Source organism: Littorina saxatilis, linkage group LG1, assembly GCF_037325665.1.
Source record: "Littorina saxatilis isolate snail1 linkage group LG1, US_GU_Lsax_2.0, whole genome shotgun sequence".
Classification (NCBI taxonomy): domain Eukaryota; kingdom Metazoa; phylum Mollusca; class Gastropoda; order Littorinimorpha; family Littorinidae; genus Littorina; species Littorina saxatilis.
Window position 1 is genome coordinate 4162050 of NC_090245.1, and position 19131 is coordinate 4181180.

General features: G+C 45.6%; 1 protein-coding gene and 1 long non-coding RNA gene across 3 annotated transcripts in view; one reads left to right on the plus strand and one right to left on the minus strand.

Annotated features, from left to right (window-relative positions):
- The window catches only part of LOC138959694 (Y+L amino acid transporter 2-like), a 64488-nt gene that overhangs the window by 9723 nt on the left and 35634 nt on the right, over positions 1–19131 (minus strand). The window contains exons 6-7 of the mRNA XM_070331285.1: positions 18567–18611; positions 18031–18154 (exon numbers count right to left, since the gene is read on the minus strand). Coding sequence (XP_070187386.1) covers positions 18031–18154; positions 18567–18611 — 169 coding nt within the window. The remainder of the gene's footprint in view (positions 1–18030; positions 18155–18566; positions 18612–19131) is intronic.
- LOC138959686 (uncharacterized) lies at positions 4366–7454 on the plus strand. 2 transcript variants are annotated; one of them, XR_011453778.1, is made up of 3 exons: positions 4366–4482; positions 6041–6101; positions 7254–7454. It is a non-coding gene; the product is annotated as an uncharacterized lncRNA (long non-coding RNA). The 2 variants fall into 2 exon arrangements; XR_011453777.1 differs by lacking the exon at positions 4366–4482 and adding an exon at positions 4677–5085.

Genomic DNA, 19131 nt, shown 5'->3' on the forward strand with positions numbered 1-19131 from the left:
GGTTAACAAGGAATTTGAAGTTAAGGTTAAAGACTTCCGATTAACAAAAAGTCTGGTTAGGGTTAAATGACCCCCGATTAACAAAGAGTCTGGTTAGGGTTAAATGACTCCCGATTAACAAAGAGTGCCGCGCACTCGAAATCCAAAACATTATATAGACCTCAAATCTTCGGACTATTTCGCATAATCATGCGCTACCGTGAACTCTGACCCTGAATCACTAACTTCCGGCAGATAATCCGGTTCTTCCTCGATTTATACTACTCTATTTTCCGCTAACCGTCGTTAAACAACCATGTCCGTAAGTGACTATTATCCTAAAGAAACTTGTCATTTTATCAAACAACTCCCGCACATCGATACTAACAGATTAGCAGCTGGTCGTCTGCGCCAAAGTCACGTCTGCTTGACGCGTCTGTCCTAAACCGTTCTAAAAGCTAGCATCGTGCGTCGTAAATTACGTCACATAAAAGATGGCGTCAAGTGCATGCGTACCAATGAAGTCACTCAAGCACGCGCACGCACACTGAACATTATTACGTGGGCTGTAAGGCTATTCCCTCACAATCCCCACCACTCAAATTCAATGTCATTTTGTTAACAACAATTAATTGAATAAAATTGCAAGAGATCATCTCGAACACATACTAAATATTTCTTACTAGTGCCCTCGAAACGTCCTCGGGCAAACTTATCATAATCCATGCGATCATTATTGTCTCTTTGGTTAAACTGACTTCAACCACAAGCTATCTAACCTGACCAGCGCTAAAGCTAAATGCATTATTGTCCGTGCTGGCCGGTCAAGAGTATCGAAACTCATAAACGTTATAGCTTCTTAGACCACCGAATACGTGGCGACGTCTATGACCCACAATGTCAGAAGAAGAATGTACATCAGAAGGTTAGAGGTGAGTGATGACGGCGGCATTGATGACTCACAGAAGGTTAGAGGTGAGTGATGACGGCGGCATTGCTGACCCACAGAAGGTTAGAGGTGAGTGATGATGGCGGCATTGCTGACCCACAGAAGGTTAGAGGTGAGTGATGATGGCGGCATTGCTGACCCACAGAAGGTTAGAGGTGAGTGATGATGGCGGCATTGCTGACCCACAGAAGGTTAGAGGTGTGTGATGACGGCGGCATTGATGACCCACAGAAGGTTAGAGGTGAGTGATGATAGCGGCATTGCTGACCCACAGAAGGTTAGAGGTGAGTGATGATGGCTGCATTGCTGACCCACAGAAGGTTAGAGGTGAGTGATGATGGCGGCATTGCTGACCCACAGAAGGCTAGAGGTGAGTGATGATGGCTGCATTGCTGACCCACAGAAGGTCAGAGGTGAGTGATGATAGCTGCATTGCTGACCCACAGAAGGTTACGGACTTGCTGTGACACCGGTTTTGCAGGGGAGGGTGTCGCATTACCCATCCACCGGGAGCCAATGACGTTATTCGACTAATGTTCTTTGTAGTTAGACAGCGGGGTGGTTAGCAGGCATCTTCTTCTTTCAACCAGTTGGCCGGTTAGCGGGTTAGCAGGTTATCATGAAATCCACCCCCTTACCCCTTTCTGGACTGAAAACCCCGACATGAAACGTCTAGTTGATGAGAAATTTCCTGCTTGCTCTCTTCTTCTTCTTCTTGGCGTTCGCAGAGGTTACACGATCAGTCCAGCACTGGTGATAAATGTTGTCGTTTTCTCCAACTCCTGTCGACTGCCGTATAGTTTGGTCTGCAAGGGAGTTGGTGACGGCCACACTTCTTTTCGTTCCTCATCTAGTAAAGCGGGGCTCACACACAGGTGGAGCAAGCGGAGCAAGGGTGGAGTAGGCTGCACCAGGCGGAGAGATGACGCTACTTCCGTTGCAGGAGTGGAGAAAGTTGTGTGTGCGGTGCGGAGCAAGGAATAGGACACGTTTCTATTTTTTGGCTCCGGTGCAGCGGTGCAGCCAATCAGCGCACTCATCACTTTCTCCGGAAATAGTAGTGTGACACTAGGTGGCATCCCAAATAACGACGGCCGCCTTTTTCGAAAGAACTTTTTCATTGATTTTACACAAGAATACCAAAACGGAAAGATAGAATGTGGTTTATCCTACATACGTGAGAGAGAGACACCCGTGAGATAATAATCGTTCAAATCACACGTGTGTGTATCATGTAAATGAGGTCATGTCAAGCAAGTCTGGCAGGGACCTGTTTTTACACTGCTTATGATGCCAAAGTGACCGAGACAAACGTCATTATAGAAACAAAAATTGCGCTCGCTAATTACCCTCGATGAATCTTTAGAACTAACACGTCACGCCACACTTTCAGAGTGAAGTTTATTTGCTTTGACGTAATAGATTGCATGAGGCTTTAGAAGAGATCGAGGTTAGCTGCCTCGTCTGTAAGACATTTTCAGTAAAATACACGTAAGTACAGTATGTAGGATAAACAGAATACTACATGGCTTGCTGTGTCGTACCAGATTTACACTCGTTGCTTTTTCAAATAGTGAACAGCTCGCTTTCGCTCGCAGTTCACTATTTAAAAAAACAACTCGTGTAAATCTGGTACGACACAGCAAGCCATGTAGTATTCTCTATTTATCCTACATACGTGAGAGAGATACCCGTGAGATAAAAATCGTTCAAATCACACGTGTGTATATCATGTAAATGAGGTCAACCGGAAGGTCATGCTATGTAAATTAGTAATTACATATTCATGAAGAACTACTTTTGCAACAAAATGGCAACTGCCACGAAACCGATTTGTCAACACTGAAAGAATTTTTGAGTGATGAGCTGTTCGAAGACATGTTTGGCGATGACGCGAATGACGAAGTCGATGAAGAAAAAAGCGAGTCATCCATGATTTATGATTTTTCTCCAATAGACTCATTCGTTCAGACAAACAAGAACAAGAACACTCTCCGAAAAACGGTTTACGATATACGTCGCCTATCGACGTTTATGGCGAAACACGGGGACAAAAGAAACATTAGCACCATCCAACCACAAAAATTATGCAAAATTCTCTGCTCTCTCTTCATGAGTTTGAAAAAACCGGATGGCAAAGAGTATGAACCATCCCCACGCTGAGGGGCCTTCTCAGCAGCATCCATCGACAGTTGAAGTCTAAAAAGTACTGTGCACCCGTTATAGACGGCCCCGAATTTGCACTTGTATGAGAGAAGTCGTGAAGACAAAGCAGAAGATTGTTAAACAGGAAGGTTGTGGCAACTTACCTAACAGGGCTCAACCGCTGAAAGATGAAGATGTTGACAAGCTGTGGCAGATCCAGAAGTAATCCTGAATACTCTGTGGTGGCAAAACACAGTCAACTTTGGTCTGCGCAGCGTGACACCTCACAGGCACATGCAGTGAGGAGACGTGTCCTTGCATGAAGACAGTAATGGCAGAGAATATCTCCAATTTTGCGAAAGACAATCCACAACCAAAGCCAGGGCGACATGTGAAGGTAGATCTACACCAACCACTCTGCACGCCAGTTCCTAGTGCAGAAACTTTCCGAGAATAACGTTCCTCCGACCAAAATAATGCAGCTATCTGGGCACAACAACGTTAAGCAGCATTTCCCAAGAGGAACACCGTGGCTTCAGTCTGATGCTAAACGGCACTGCACCGGTCTCGGAGCTGTCGCCAGTGTCGGCAGACGACACATTGGATTCGCACGGCCACTTCAACTCCAGCCGTCTCCACTGCCACTGCCACAATCACATCCCAGCAAACGCTAACAACACTGTTTGCAAGGCCTGTGCACGTTGGTACCATCAACATCAACCAATATTTGTCCAGTCACCAAACCGAGAAGTGACCATCTGAAAGCTGTCGACTCGCCTGGCTCCGACTTGACTGTCATCCTATCGCGGAAGGATATGCTTTGCTGTTGTTGTTCCTTTTGGTTTCTTTTATCCTGTGGCCACTGCTTTTCTTTTTATCTGGTATATTTTGAAGTGACCATCATTTCGTTGTTCGAATTTATTTAATCAATGTTCAATATTAAACTTAACAGTGTTAACAAAGGCGAACTACTTTGTCCTAGTTTGAGAGTGTGTGTCATGGCGGAGGAATGAATGTCAAATTGAGTAAAGTGGTTTGAAGTTCTAAAGCGGGTTGATCCAAAGGCAATAGCGCTGTCGGTGACTTTTAGTTAGATCTGGCACAGAAGTATATAATGTAGGATAAACAGAATACTACATGGCTTGCTGTGTCGTACCAGATTTACACTCGTTGCTTTTTCAAATAGTGAACAGCTCGCTTTCGCTCGCAGTTCACTATTTAAAAAAACAACTCGTGTAAATCTGGTACGACACAGCAAGCCATGTAGTATTCTCTATTTCCGCTAGATTTCAAGTCACGCTTTTCACTTTTCCGAGGAAGCCAACAGCTGAGTGTGAAGAAACGCTGCTGTTCAACTTCGAAATCTCCAGTCGCAGACGACCTTCGCTTTTGCAGTACAGTCAATGCAGGTGCAATGTTACTCATTTCGATCAGCTCGTTTTCGTATATATTTTTGCATTAAGATCATGTACAATGATTGGAATCAAAGGAGGAATGACTTCGGTATGCAAATGCGTTGGTTTGGCCGAAATCAATACGGCAGTAATTAAGCTAGGTTCTTTCTCGTCAGTTTGTTTTTTGCGACTGAAGTTTCAGTGTCTTCTGAATGTACCACTTGCTTGATTTTGATTGTTTGTTCAGCTCCTCGGCACAAAATTCATCATGCAAGATATCAATTTGTTGAATGATAACGGGATAAGTGAAGTTCAAACATGTATCTGCTTGCAAAAACAATCGCAGGGACAGATCTATCTGCTTCATTGACTGACAGATTGTCATTGAATTTCCAACGTAAAATGACTCGTTTGCAGACTTTCTAATTAGATCTATCTAGTGTTTGTGTTCTTAGATTCATTGGCCATGCAGGCTTTTTACGATCATAACATTGTGTGGGTTTTTGCTGGTGCAATCTGCAGATCAGAGGGGATTGACCACATTGTGACGCAGTGATCAATGCAACTTGTGTTCACACTCAACATTGCCTTCTACCAAATTCAAGGGCAAAACAAAAGGTACATGTATGCTTGTGAATTCATATTATGTAATGTCTATGAAGATTAACACAGTTTTTAGCTCTAGTGTAAGTCATCATGCTTATTAATATCCAATTACATACGATACATACTCCGCCCCAGCACCACCCTCACCCCATAGCACTGCCATTCAGACAATACAGTCCAACAACCAACCATCTAAAAGTCCCCCCCCCCCCCCCCCCACACTCTCGGTGTAACATCTGTTGCTATCTGCACCTTTGTGTGGTAATGGGAAACTCGTGCTCAAATAGTTTCAGAACTGTTGATATTATGAGTTTTATTTACCAATGGTTCTCCCCTCCCTCCTTCATTATTACACCGACACTCTCTATGCCCACCCTCCACCCCCTTCCCCCATCCCTTCCCTCTACAGGCACGTCTACTAAAGTCTCAGACGTGATAGGATTAAGAGGATGCCACAATGATCCGGGTAACTTTGCAAATAATCATACTGATATAACAGAAGAAAGTTATTCCACAGTCATTTCTACTTATACATTACAGTGTTACAAAACAGGAATTTGTGCTAAGTTATAATCTACAAACAACAAAGACCCTCCAGCCCCCCCCCCCCCCTCCTCACCTGCAACATATACATGTTCATGTCCAACTTTCCCAGTGGCTCTTAATCTTATGTCTATGACTGTTGATATTGAAGAGTAGAAAGTGTTTAGTTTTCAATGACTAAATTTCCCCTCACACACACACACAAACACACACGCACATGCACATAGCTGTTGTCTCCTTCTCAATCTCTCTGTGTCTCTCTGTTTAATTAAAATATTTGGATCACTAACTCTTCACTGAGATTCAGTGTTATGTGTTATGTGGAGTAAGATTAGTGAATGTTGCTGCTGATTCTGTTGTTCTTACTGTTCTTCCTCCCTGCATAAACTTTTTACTCCTTAAACATTTTTTTTTATTACTACAGTGCGTCTATGGAGTGTACATCAGAGATGTGATGGGACCAAAAACATTCCAAAATGAAACAGGTAACTTTTTAAACTGGTCTTCATTTTGTTTATTGAGAAGTTGGTTCACATGATACATTTCAGAGTCGTCCTTTTAAATTCGTTAAATATTGCACCAGTCACTACATCTATAGATTATCAGATTAAGTTGTCTTCTTCTGCATTATGCATATGCAATATTCATCTTTAGTGCGCGCGTGTGTGTGTGTGGTGTGTGTGTGTGTGTGTGTGTGTTTATTGGTTGAAGACGACACAGGCCCCTTCCCTCATTTGTTTATCTGTGTGCGAGACTTCGTGAGTCAGTTGCATAAGGCAGGATAGCTAACTGAGTTGCCTGCAAGACCGTTAACGGCATTTTGCACTGTATATTTGCTGTACATTAATTTCAGCTTAGGTATGACCAATACCAAAAGTTACAATGTTGTAGGTGAAATGGTCTGTCTTTTGGGCTCTTTCCAAAAAGGATCCGAATTCGGGGATAGACTCAACCGTTTCGGGTTTTATATGGAGCCGTACACTAATTAACCCGATTTAAGCATTAAAGAATTTAAGAGTGTTAGTTTTGGAGGGTATAAACTATGTAATTCAAATGAAAATTTCAATAATAAATTTTCGTATAATTAATATACTTACCCAATTCTCATAGTTTATACCCTCCCATCCTTCCACGCTACTTAATTTCCTATGGCGTCTTTTTTTTTAGCTTGGTTACCACCCTTTCGAGGGCAGGTAATTTGAGTAGTTTTTCGACATCTAGCATATATGAGATCTTAGTCAATGCATCCCTCAGACAACCAGTTACACCGTTAATGACACATGAAGCAATAAGGTAACTATCAGATAACACTTGTATACACAAAATCCACTCGGACAAGATCAACAAAATCTTACGATCTTGTTAACTCATTGGAGACGTAATGTTTTAGTCCTTTTTTTTGGTTGAAAATGTGCTGAAAAAAGAAGATTACAGCTAGATCAAAACTCAAAAGTGTTCCAAATTACCCCTCCATTTGACCTGTGAACTCGCCACTGTGTTGACCTTTGTCATGCATAAGATATAGTTAATAATCGCCAAATATTAACTAACTAGGTCAACAGGTCAAGAAGTATTAAGCATTTTTATGGGCTGCATTTGTTTCATTTGTGTCACCCTTTATGTTTATACTTTTGCAGGCTGGTGTGGAGTTCTGATGTTGCCAGGGCGATGGAAGACACATACATAAGACATATAAACAAGCTTCCCTGTGAAGTGTTTTGATCACAAATCACCATTATTTTACACATTTATGCATATCTATTCTCAGCTCAGACTTGTGCTTTGAAATTGGATGTTTAAGTACTAGCTAAAACCCTGAATAAAGTCTTCGCAATACATGGAATGGGATCAAAAGTGTGTGTGTGTGTGTGTGTGTGTGTGTGTGAAAACAACATTCAAAACAATTAAAACATAAAAAAAGCTACAGCACAGATACTTTTTTGTCTAGCGTCAAGGACGGATCCAGGGGGGGTTCCTGTCACCCCCCCCCCCCCCCCCCCCCCCCCCCCCCCCCCCCCCCCCCCCCCCCCCCCGGTCTGAACATGTATCTCCTCCAAGGGTGAAAATAAAATAAAAATCAATAAATCATGACAAATATTCGGAGAACGCGCCAGCTAGATTCCACATATTCTCATCTACATTTCAAAACGTCCAGACCTCCCTAGCGCCCTCAACTAATGAACCCCTAACACAATTGGGGGCCCCCCAACCTGATACGGTCCGGCCATGAGCGTTCTATATCGTCCTCTTTAGAAACTTGTTGCGCTGTTGACACACGTACGTTTCTATTTGCAAACATCCATAAAGTAATATTTTGTTAATCATGTTTAAAACATTTCTTCTGAGTAGAGTGAAGCTAAATCAAACCACACACAAAATGAAAAAAACTAAATCTAAATCAAAGCCATATTGCGCGTAACATAAAGCAACAGTCTAACCGTCTGCAAGAGAGATTGTTAGTAGTAGATCTAAAAAAAAAGAATGGATTCCATGGAAGCTAGTGTAACTATACGCTTTCAACATCTTTGAAGCTTCGGATATAACTCGATAAAACAAAAAAGAACCAAAACTTAAAACATGTCCCAACAGTTGTTAGTCCACCTCTCTCTTCACCCGACCCCCACACTCACATAGTTTGTGTCTGAAAAGCTCTAAAACGCACTGGCACACACGCACACACACAGAGTCCATTTAGAAATATGTTCAGTAATTGCGATAAAAGACAAGACTTTTGTCTCCTTTGGTAAACATTACGGTGTTTTTTTCCCGCCACTTCTTATCCACGTGTAAAAATATTTCCCATCAGACTGCGCGAGTGGAGAAACTACGTCATATCATAGGGGAATCCCCTACCGGAGCAGGATCGGAGCAGCCTGCTCCGGAACCGGAGCTTGTGTGTGAGAGGGCAGGTGGAGAGCGGAGCAGGATCGGAGCAGCCTGCTCCGCTTGCTCCGCCTGTGTGTGAGCCCCGCTTAAGGGACATCGCTGTAAGATGTGTTCCGCTGTTTGGTCTTCTTGACCGCAGGCACAGGTTGGTGATGGCGCCAGCTTGAACTTTCGGTTCATGTGAGCATTGAGCCTGTTGTGGCCAGTACGCAGCCTGATGAGGTTGACTTGCTGCTCTCTGGACATTGTGTGGTAGTCATCTCTGTTTGTCCTTGGCCTCATCAATGCCTTGATGATTGTCTTCTGCTCACTAAAGCTGACACTGTTTTCAGGTTGGTCTTCCACGGCTCCTTCTTTCGCCAGCTCATCTGCCCTTTCATTTCCTGGTATCCCACAGTGTGCTGGTATCCACTGGAGGACAACTCTTCTGGTTTGTCTGACCATCTGTAATGCTTTGGCCAGCTGTGGGAGTTTGTCGTTCTCTAGGGCCTGAAGGACTGAAAGGGCGTCCGAGAGGAAGACAACTTGGTAGCAAGGGTCTGCGGAGTCCTGAACCAAGGAGGCGGCCTGCATGAGAGCTTCTGCTTCTGCTTTATAGTTTGTCCTGCTTGCTCTAAGAGCCTCCATTGTCTGTCCCACCCGCTGGCCCATGCCAACAAGCCGAGTTTCCCATCTACTTCTCTGGGCATGGGTAGTGGGCAGCTGGACGGGGAAATTAGCGGTGGGTAGTTCGTAGCTGGGGAGCAATGGTTGGGGGGGGGGGGGGGGAGGGGGGCTGTAGTACCCGAAATCGGTGAGCATGTCCTCTACCTCCCTCTCTTTCTTCCTCTCCTCTGCTGTCTTCATCCCCGCTACCCTCCTTCTCTCTTGCCTCGCCTCTTCCTTCTTTCTCTCAAAAGGGGAAATTGGGGGGTGGGAGTGCAGGCGGCCTCCCGGACCCTCCTCCTCTTTCTCTTTTTCTACACCTGTTGCGACTAGGAGACTGGGGTGAGTGGTGAACACATAGCCTCTGAGGCTTTTCCCAGTTTTAAAAATCTCCCCGCACTTCGGGCAGACACGCATCTGACAGAATAAAAGTAAAAATTTAATTATTAAGAGGCAAATGAATTTCTGACAGGACTGGGGCAAAAAATCAGTACTATGGGGTCAGGCTAACAGGGGGGGGGGGGGGGGGTCTACTACAGCGATAATAGTCTATTTCCCTTTTCTTTACCATTCCCTAGGCCTTCTCCACCCCTCTGTACTGTTTAAGGTCATCCTTATGCACCCACACAGAGGGTCACCCCTCTTTATACTGCAAGAGCACGGAACTGTAACCCTTCACCGCCATAACCTGGTAGGGACCCGTCCACCCGGTGCCTAACTTCTGATTGGCCTTGGGGGGGGGGGGGGGGGGTACCACCTCCACACCAGGGACCCTACATCGTTGTTTCTTCTTTTACAGTTCCTGTCATAGGTCTTTTTCTGCCTACTGGCGCTACTCTTCACGTTCTCTCGAACGAACTCAAAAGCCCGCTCCAACCCTTCCCGTAACCACTCCACATATTGGCTAGGGCAATCCCTCTTCGTTTCCCCCGGGGCCGGACCCACGACCATCCCGATAGGGAGAGTGACCTCACGCCCAAACATTAGCAGGTTAGGGGAACACTTAGTGGACTGCTGCTGGGAAGCCCTATAGGCCATAAGAACGAAAGGTATGTGATTGTCCCAGTCACTCCGTTGCTCATTAACCAAGATGGCTAACAGCTGTTGTAACGTGTGGTTAAACCTTTCTACGAGTCCGTCGCTTTGCGGTCGGTAAGGCGTAGTCCTTGTCTTGTCAATGTCCAGTAAGTCACACATGCATCCAAACAGCACACTCTCAAATTCCCTCCCTTTGTCTGTATGGATGGAATTAGGAATGCCAAACCGGCTCATGAACTCTGTGACCAGCTTATCGGCCACTGTCTGGGCCGTATGATTCTCTAGGGGGTAGGCCTCCACCCACTTAGTAAAGTAGTCTGTCACTACCATGATATACTCGTTACCGTGATTGCTCATCGGCAAAGGGCCTACAATATCAATGGCTATTTTGTCCATAGGGGATCCCACGTTTACGTGTTGTAATGGTTCTTTCCCCCTCCCAGGACCAGGTTTCTTTCTCGCGCAAGGGATGCATTCCGCACACCATCTTGCCACGTCACCATTCATACCTGGCCAATAGGCCACTTGTTTGATTCGAGATAATGTTTTGTCACGCCCAAAGTGACTCGACGATCTAACGTCATGTGTCATTTTCATAATGCGGTAACGCACTGCTGAAGGTGCTACTAGCACCGTGCGAGGTTCACCAGTACCCACGGCCGCAATCCGTCGGTAAAGTATTCCCTCTATCACCCTCAAGGTATCCCACAAGTTCAACAACGACTTGACCGCCTGACTATACTGAGATGCTTCATTCCCGCGTGGCCTTTCAACTCCGCTATTGATCAACTCGATGACCACCCGCGTCACCGGGTCCTCTGTTTGCCACTGTCTTATCTCCTCCGTTGTCCAGCTATCTGACCAATCGCTCCGCAGCCCCTCTAAACATTCCAGATGGTCTGACTCACTTCTCTCGGCTGCCCCGTCCGCCGCAGCGGAGTAGGCGCCCTCCCCGGACTCAATCTCTCTCACGAGATCATGTGTGCCGGGTACCTCACTATGGGCTCGGGACCCCTCAGGCGGCCCGATAGTACCCGTAGCTACCCCCGTTCCTGCTTCCCCTTCCGAGTGGACAGAAACGTCACCCTGCGGACACGAACCTTCTCCTAGACTCTCCTCTAGAGATTCCCTTGTGCCCACAAAGTACCCAGGTGGAAGGCAAAACTCGCTAGGTGCCAAAACAAACTCATCCTCGTCCCACGAAGCAGATTTACTCTGAGAGCTTCCCTGACCATCCCGCTTTTCTTTTCCTTCCCCTGTTTTGTGTTGAGAGCGAGTAACCATTTGGTGTTTAACGGGAGGCGATTCCTCACGTCCTTTTTCTGCGACGGATACCCCAGTTACGTCCCTTGCTTCATGCTGGGCAGATTTACTCTGAGTAACCTGATTTCCGTCTATGCCTGTTCTTTGATCAACCTCGGCAGGGGTTGCGGTGTTTGACCCGCTTTCTTCCTCCTTTGTATCTTGGTTCACTATGTGCACATGCGTGCTCTCGCCTACGCACTCTGAACAGTTGTCTCTTTTGCATGCACGATAAGGCTTGCGTGACATTGCGTCTGAATTGCCATGTAGCGTGCCTTTGCGATATTCCATGTCAAAATCATATGAGTCTAGCGTAGCTATCCATCTGGCGACCATACCCTCTGGGTTCTTAAAATTCCTAAGCCACCGCAATGAACTGTGGTCGGTTCGTACGAGGAATTTCCTCCCTGCCAAGTAATGGCGAAAGTGTTTCACGAACGTGACCACGTGACCACTGCGTATAGCTCGCGGTACGTGACTGTGACAAATGGATTTGTACATAATTCAGTAGTAAACGTATTTAATACATGTGTACAGATTGGCTAGCCATACTTTTAGTTATCACGGCTCGACTGCGTGATAGGAGTGTCACATGTTGAGATAGTGAGCTGATTTTTGTGAACTGTATTGTCATTGGCTACTATTGGCCAATGAGAAGATGACTAAAATATGATAACCTTGAAGCGGCCATATTGAATATTCGGTAGAACATCTCAAATCGCTCTCGGGAGAGGGTGTGTTTACTCTACGCTGTTGTAAGATGTTTCTCAAGGAGCAGTGAGTCAACTGTTTAGTGGCTACTGTGAATGAATCTGGTATGATTCAAATGCTGTGAGAATACAGGTATTTATTGAATTGTATTTTTGTTCAGTAACCTTAACTTGTGAAATGACTGTGAGAGTCATGTTGTGAAATGGGTGGAAAGCGTGAGCTGTTGTCAGCCATTTTGAATAGAGTGTGGTATGTTCTGTTGTAATGAAGTTACTTGTAAATGAGCTGGTGTAAATAATATAACAGCATAAGTTAGTTGACGGATAATTGAATAATAATGAGAAAGAATGGAAGTATTATTATGTGGAGAAGTTTATCTTAGAATTGAAACTTACGGTAGCATAAACTTTCTATACAGCATCCCGGTGGGAGCAGGGCGCGCTCGACCGAAGGGTAGACGAGGTGAGAAGAGGAGCGTCCCCTCCTTGCGGCCAGGACCAGTAGAGTCGGCGCAGGGTTGTAACGCAGCGCTGGAGAACTTGCATCGGGTGTGTACCCCATATCACCATGAATGTCGCCATGTCATGGGTGTGATATGGTGCAAGTGTCGGACCCGCTGAGTCGTGAGTAAACCGAATATTGTGCGACCAAGGAGAGTGTGCGCACCCACAGAACTGTGTATGTGGAATAGGATTGTGCGAATCCAGAATAACTTGTAACCACTGAACTGTGAGTTAGCAAGTGAGGTAACCAGCTAAGTGGTGTAGCAAAGGATTGGACGAATCCAGAATAGTGTGTGCGGCCACTGAATTGTGAGTCGACACGTGAATTAGTTAAGTATGTGTGATTCTTGAACTGAGAGTCAACAAGGACGACATCGTCGAGAGAGAGACTTTCCTTTCATCCTACTCGAGATAATATGTTGTATTGAATGAAAGAGTCTTTTGAGTGGATGTGAGATATTATATTTATATTTTGTTGTGATTGCTGGTTAATATTTGTGAGTGCTTAAATATAGGTACGAGGGCAAAGGGCAGAAATTGTGTTCAGTCTTTGTGCCTTGTTTGAGTGTTGTGTGTGTGTGAGACGGGAGTTTGTAAACAGAGTAGCACACGCATTTTTCTGATAGGGTATTAACAACACACATACATTTACACGCAAGTACCAGCCGTAACAGTGACGCAGTACCTACGCCTGCTGGGACATAGAGTCTTGCTCGCATAGGCAATCACCTTCTCTTCCCCATCCTGTACCTGGCTAAGCACTGCTCCCACTGACCATCCCGATGCGTCGGTGTCTAACACGAACGCTCTTTCCCATAACCACTATGTCATCCACGTACACCAATACCCTGTCGAAACCCACTCCTTGGAGCGTCAACTCCATGAGTCTCTGAAAGGTCGAACAACTGTTGCACAACCCAAAAGGCAACACCTTGAACTGGTAATGACCCACATGCGTACTGAAAGCTGTCTTTTCCTTGTCGCTATCCTTCATTTCAACTTGGAAATAGCCCTGTGCCATGTCTAAGGTAGAAAACCATTTGCTACCCGCCAGGAGATCGAGTGACTCGTCTATTCTAGGCAGAGGATAAGCGTCCTTCTTTGTCAACGCTTTGAGCTTTCTGAAATCAACACAGAAACGTACGCTACCGTCTTTCTTCTTCACTAGAACCACGGGGGCAGCCCAAGGGCTTTCACTTGGCTCTATCACATCCGCTTCACACATTTTCCTTACCTCTTCCTCGATCACCTCTCTCTGCGCTATGGGGGGTCTACGCGGGGGGGATTTTGACTGGTCGGTTTCCTTCCACGTTGATTTCGTGCTTGGTCCTTCCGGACCGTCCTAACTGCCCTGTGCAGGGGCGGATCAGTTGCTTTGTAAGGGGGGGGGGGGGGCACTTTGAATCGAAAGTGAATGTGATGGGCGCGAAGCGCCCGAATTTGCTAGGGGGGTCCGGGGGCATGCCCCCCCGGAAATTTTTTTTGCCCAAAGAAGCAAAATGGTGCCATCTGGTGCCATTTAAACTTAGAAATGGTCATAGAATCAGCATAGATTTTTTTTTGTCTTCTTCTTTTTTTTCGGGGGGGGGGGCACGTGCCCCCTGTGCCCCCCCCCCCTCGTCCGCCCCTGCTGTGGTCTCGTAAAAGACTTCTCGAAACTCGCTCACTAAACCCAGTAACTTTTCTTTGGTTGGGGCGCTCACTCCCCTGTCTACCTTTCCCATCATGTCTGTCAATGGCGCTGATAGCCCCACACCATCTTTCTCTCCCCGACTATCGTGACCCTTTTTTTCAATTCTCCTGTTTTCCACCTGCTCTACTGTTTGAATAGTAGCTACCATCATTCCCCCTTCTAGACGTATCTCATGTTCAGAAAAGTTCGAAATCGGAACGTAAATTCCCTCGCTCCCGACAGATACCATCGCCCTAGGCACCTCCATACCCGGGTGTTTGTTAGCCTGACGTAGGGGTTCTATGAGTCCCTCCCGTTTTCCTGTCCAATCTCCCGTTACCATAGCCCTGACCAACCTTTCGCTATTGGGGGGTATGTTCACTGATTCCGTGACCTTAACCCTAGCGCACGTCTGACTCGTTTCACTGATCATCTGCACCGCCCGGCCGTGTATATGCAAGGTACCCTTACCAAAATCAAGAGAGGTACCATTCTTTTTCAGAAAATCCATCCCCAGTATGCCCTGAGCCCCTTTGATCTCTCCCACTACCATCTGGGTTCTGAACTTTTGCCCATCGATGCTCATAGAGAATCGGCCTTTTCCCTGAACTCCCAAAGGATCGCCGTTTGCCATGCTCAAACGATTGCTAACTGGGTTAAGCTTGGGTTTCCTATCTCCCATTGCTTCGAAAACTTCCGCCGAGAGAATAGTCATGCCTGCCCCTGTATCGACCAACATCTCTATCTTTTGCATGCCCACTTCGACCGGTATTAGCCAACAGGCGCCTGCAGCTATGCTTACTCTCACGGGTGGTTGTTCTTCCCTACCTTGATTGGCCTTTGCATTTCCACGGTGGGCTGTGTTCTTGGCCTCGAACGCAACCCCATCTAGTTTAACGGCGCTGACTGAGCGTTCCCCCTTGGCTGTACCCATCCCCCTTGTCTTTCCTTCTTTCTAGGACACTGACGAGCGAAATGTTGGGGATCACCGCAAACGAAACAGCTACCCGCCTCGGGCTTCCGTGCCCTGCCTCTCTACAACTCCTCTATTTTCTTTTCTAACATGTCCACTTTTCACTCATGTCTTCTTCGTTTGCGTTTTCCTCTTTCTTTCCATCCCCTCCTCCCACGTATCGGATCGCTGACCCAGCGTCCTCGGGCTTTTTCAACCTCTTTTCGGGAAACCCGTTATTCTTGAAAGCTACGTATTCCCCGGCTAGCGACACTGCTTCGTCTAGGGTACTGGGGTGTCCGAACCACAGAACTTATATTAGACTAATATAAGTTCTGTGGTCCGAACTGCACCCTCTCTCTGAGAGCCTCTTCCGACAATCCACCAATAAACTGTTCTATCAGTAGGAGTTCCCTTGCCCCAGTTTCCATGTCCCTATAAGCCCTGGTAGCCAAGCGACAGAATGCAAACCCGTACTCTTCAACTGTTTCCTGCTTTCTACGTCTTCTGTTGCGAAATTCGCATCTGTACGACATCACTCTCTCTTTAGGACTGAACCTCTTTTCCAGCGCGCTGGTCAACGCAACGAAATCTCTCTTTTCTTCGGTATTTCGTTGGTACTTCATATTTCCTACTTGTAAAATGACCCTCAAAGCTAACCGAGACTAGTTGACTATTTTTAGCGAGTGGCTATCGACAATTAGTCACCTGTAATTTTTAATGAGTTGGGGCATTCTGACCAATCACAGGATCTGTTTCATTAAAACGCAAACTTGATTGAATTACAATTGTCGATAACCACTCGCTAAAAAAGCCATTAACAACCTGCTGGCGAGGCGCATTGATACAACCTCAACTAGTCTCGGTTAGCTTTGAGGGTCATTTTACAAGTAGGAAATATAAAGGTATGCGAAGTGATGACGCCGAATACGTGACGTAAGTTGATGCATGAATTCTTTCGGACTACGTCAGTCAATTCCAAAGATCGCTTTTGTGATGAAAAGAATTTGTTTTGAGTTTGCTGTCCAGAAACCCGTCAAAAAAGATGGGGAAATGTATGTGAAAGAAAACAAAACAGGAGCAGAGTGATACGATAGAAATACAGAGACATATTTCTTGGGACTTGACCCTTGCAGGTAGGTGGACTGAAAGTAGTGTGTGAACAGAACAAAACTAATTCTGTCTGTTTACCATCGCATGAAAGCAGGAAAGAGATCGTCGTCAGATTGAATTACAATAACATTAACACGCTTCCATTTGAAACTTCTCGGTCTTCATCGTGGATTGACGCCCTCCCAAAGTCAAATTGAAGCCCTCCGTCGCAGGAAAGAGATCGTCGTCGGATTGAATTACAATAACATTAACATGCTTCCATTTGAAACTTCTCGGTCTTCATTGTGGATTGACGCCCTCCCAAAGTCTAATTGAAGCCCTCCGTCGCTTCGCTCCGTCGGGCTTCAATTAGCTTTTGTCGGGCGTCAATCCCAGATGAAGACCTCGAAGTTTCAAATGGAAGCATGTTAATGTGTAATTATCGGCTTTCAATCATGTTCTATCGTTCCACGGCACAAACTCTCTCTCTCTCTCTTTCTCTCTCTTTCTAACCTACAAACATTTCCAGCGCAAAAATCAACAATTTGAATAGGTACAACAACAACACAGGTGTACTACACCAGCATACATTATTTGCAATCAAACCTGCTCTAACATTCAACGGCACAAACTATGTATAACACATCGCCGTCTCGTTCACCGGTTCCACATTGGGTAACTAGTCCAAAAACCTTTTTCTTTTTTGAAAAACACGATATAAGAATCTGGCCACAGGGTCACTGACAAGAGCGACAGCGTCCGTCTCTAGCAGTGTTTGTGGGGCGATGAGGCTGTAGTATGATTAGACTACATTGACCAAAGGGGTACTCACCAGAGCGACAGCGTCAGTCTCTAGCAGTTTGTGGGGTGATGAGGCTGTAGTATTATTAGACTACATTGACCAAAGGGGTACTCACCAGAACGACAGCGTCAGTCTCTAGCAGTATTTGTGGGGTGATGAGGCTGTAGTATTATTAGACTACATTGACCAAAGGGGTACTCACCAGAGCGACAGCGTCAGTCTCTAGCAGTGTTTGTGGGATGATGAGGCTGTAGTATCATTAGACTACATTGACCAAAGGGGTACTCACCAGAGCGACAGCGTCAGTCTCTAGCAGTGTTTGTGGGGTGATGAGGCTGTAGTATTATTAGACTACATTGACCAAAGGGGTACTCACCAGAGCGACAGCGTCAGTCTCTAGCAGTGTTTGTGGGGTGATGAGGCTGTAGTATTATTAGACTACATTGACCAAAGGGGTACTCACCAGAGCGACAGCGTCAGTCTCTAGCAGTGTTTGTGGGGTGATGAGGCTGTAGTATTATTAGACTACATTGACCAAAGGGGTACTCACCAGAGCGACAGCGTCAGTCTCTAGCAGTGTTTGTGGGGTGATGAGGCTGTAGTATTATTAGACTACATTGACCAAAGGGGTACTCACCAGAGCGACAGCGTCAGTCTCTAGCAGTGTTTGTGGGGCGATGAGGCTGTAGTATCATTAGACTACATTGACCAAAGGGGTACTCACCAGAGCGACAGCGTCAGTCTCTAGCAGTGTTTGTGGGGTGATGAGGCTGTAGTATTATTAGACTACATTGACCAAAGGGGTACTCACCAGAGCGACAGCGTCAGTCTCTAGCAGTGTTTGTGGGGTGATGAGGCTGTAGTAGGCCACGTTGGCCAGGATGTACTTGCTGATCACCATGGAGAAGGCCAGGTACACCGACATTGGTAGGTCTCTGGATAACACAAACAGATATAAATATCAGACTCTCGAAAGCAATGGTCAGTGTTTTTGTCGGCATGGAAATTGTGTCTGTTTTCAGGTCGTCATCATCATCATCATCCATCATCCATCATCAGCATCATCATCATCGTCATCATCATCATCATCATCTTCATCGTCGTCGTCGTCATCAGCGTCGTCGTCACCACCACCAACACCACCACCACCGGACTTGAAAACCTAAACCTTTGGAAACATTGTATTGGGCGAGATGATACAATCCTATATGAGCCACTTTAATTGCCTCGGTACTTTAACAAACATCTAGGTTACCATACATACCGCATCCTACATCTCTCCAAATAGAATGGACATGGAAAATACCCGAAGACAGAAAAAGTCAAGTTACACAAATATGTTTTTACCTCCCTGGGTTTTTTACCTCCTCCATCAATGACGTCATTATTTGCCTGGAGATAGAAAAGTAATATATTTAGGTATACACAGATTTTATTCAGCCGACAAGCAGCTAAAGACACGCAACTTGCAAACTAGTCCAGGCTATACACTAAGTGATCAAACTAGTCCAGGCTATACACTAAGTGATCAAACTAGTCCAGGCTATACACTAAGTGATCAAACTAGTCCAGGCTATACACTAAGTGATCAAACTAGTCCAGGCTATACACTAAGTGATCAAACTAGTCCAGGCTATACACTAAGTGATCAAACTAGTCCAGGCTATACACTAAGTGATCAAACTAGTCCAGGCTATACACTAAGTGATCAAACTAGTCCAGGCTATACACTAAGTGATCAAACTAGTCCAGGCTATACACTAAGTGATCAAACTAGTCCAGGCTATACACTAAGTGATCAAACTAGTCCAGGCTATACACTAAGTGATCAAACTAGTCCAGGCTATACACTAAGTGATCAAAAATAGTTTGTTTGTTTGTTCGTTCATATCATAGGCTGAAACTCCCACGG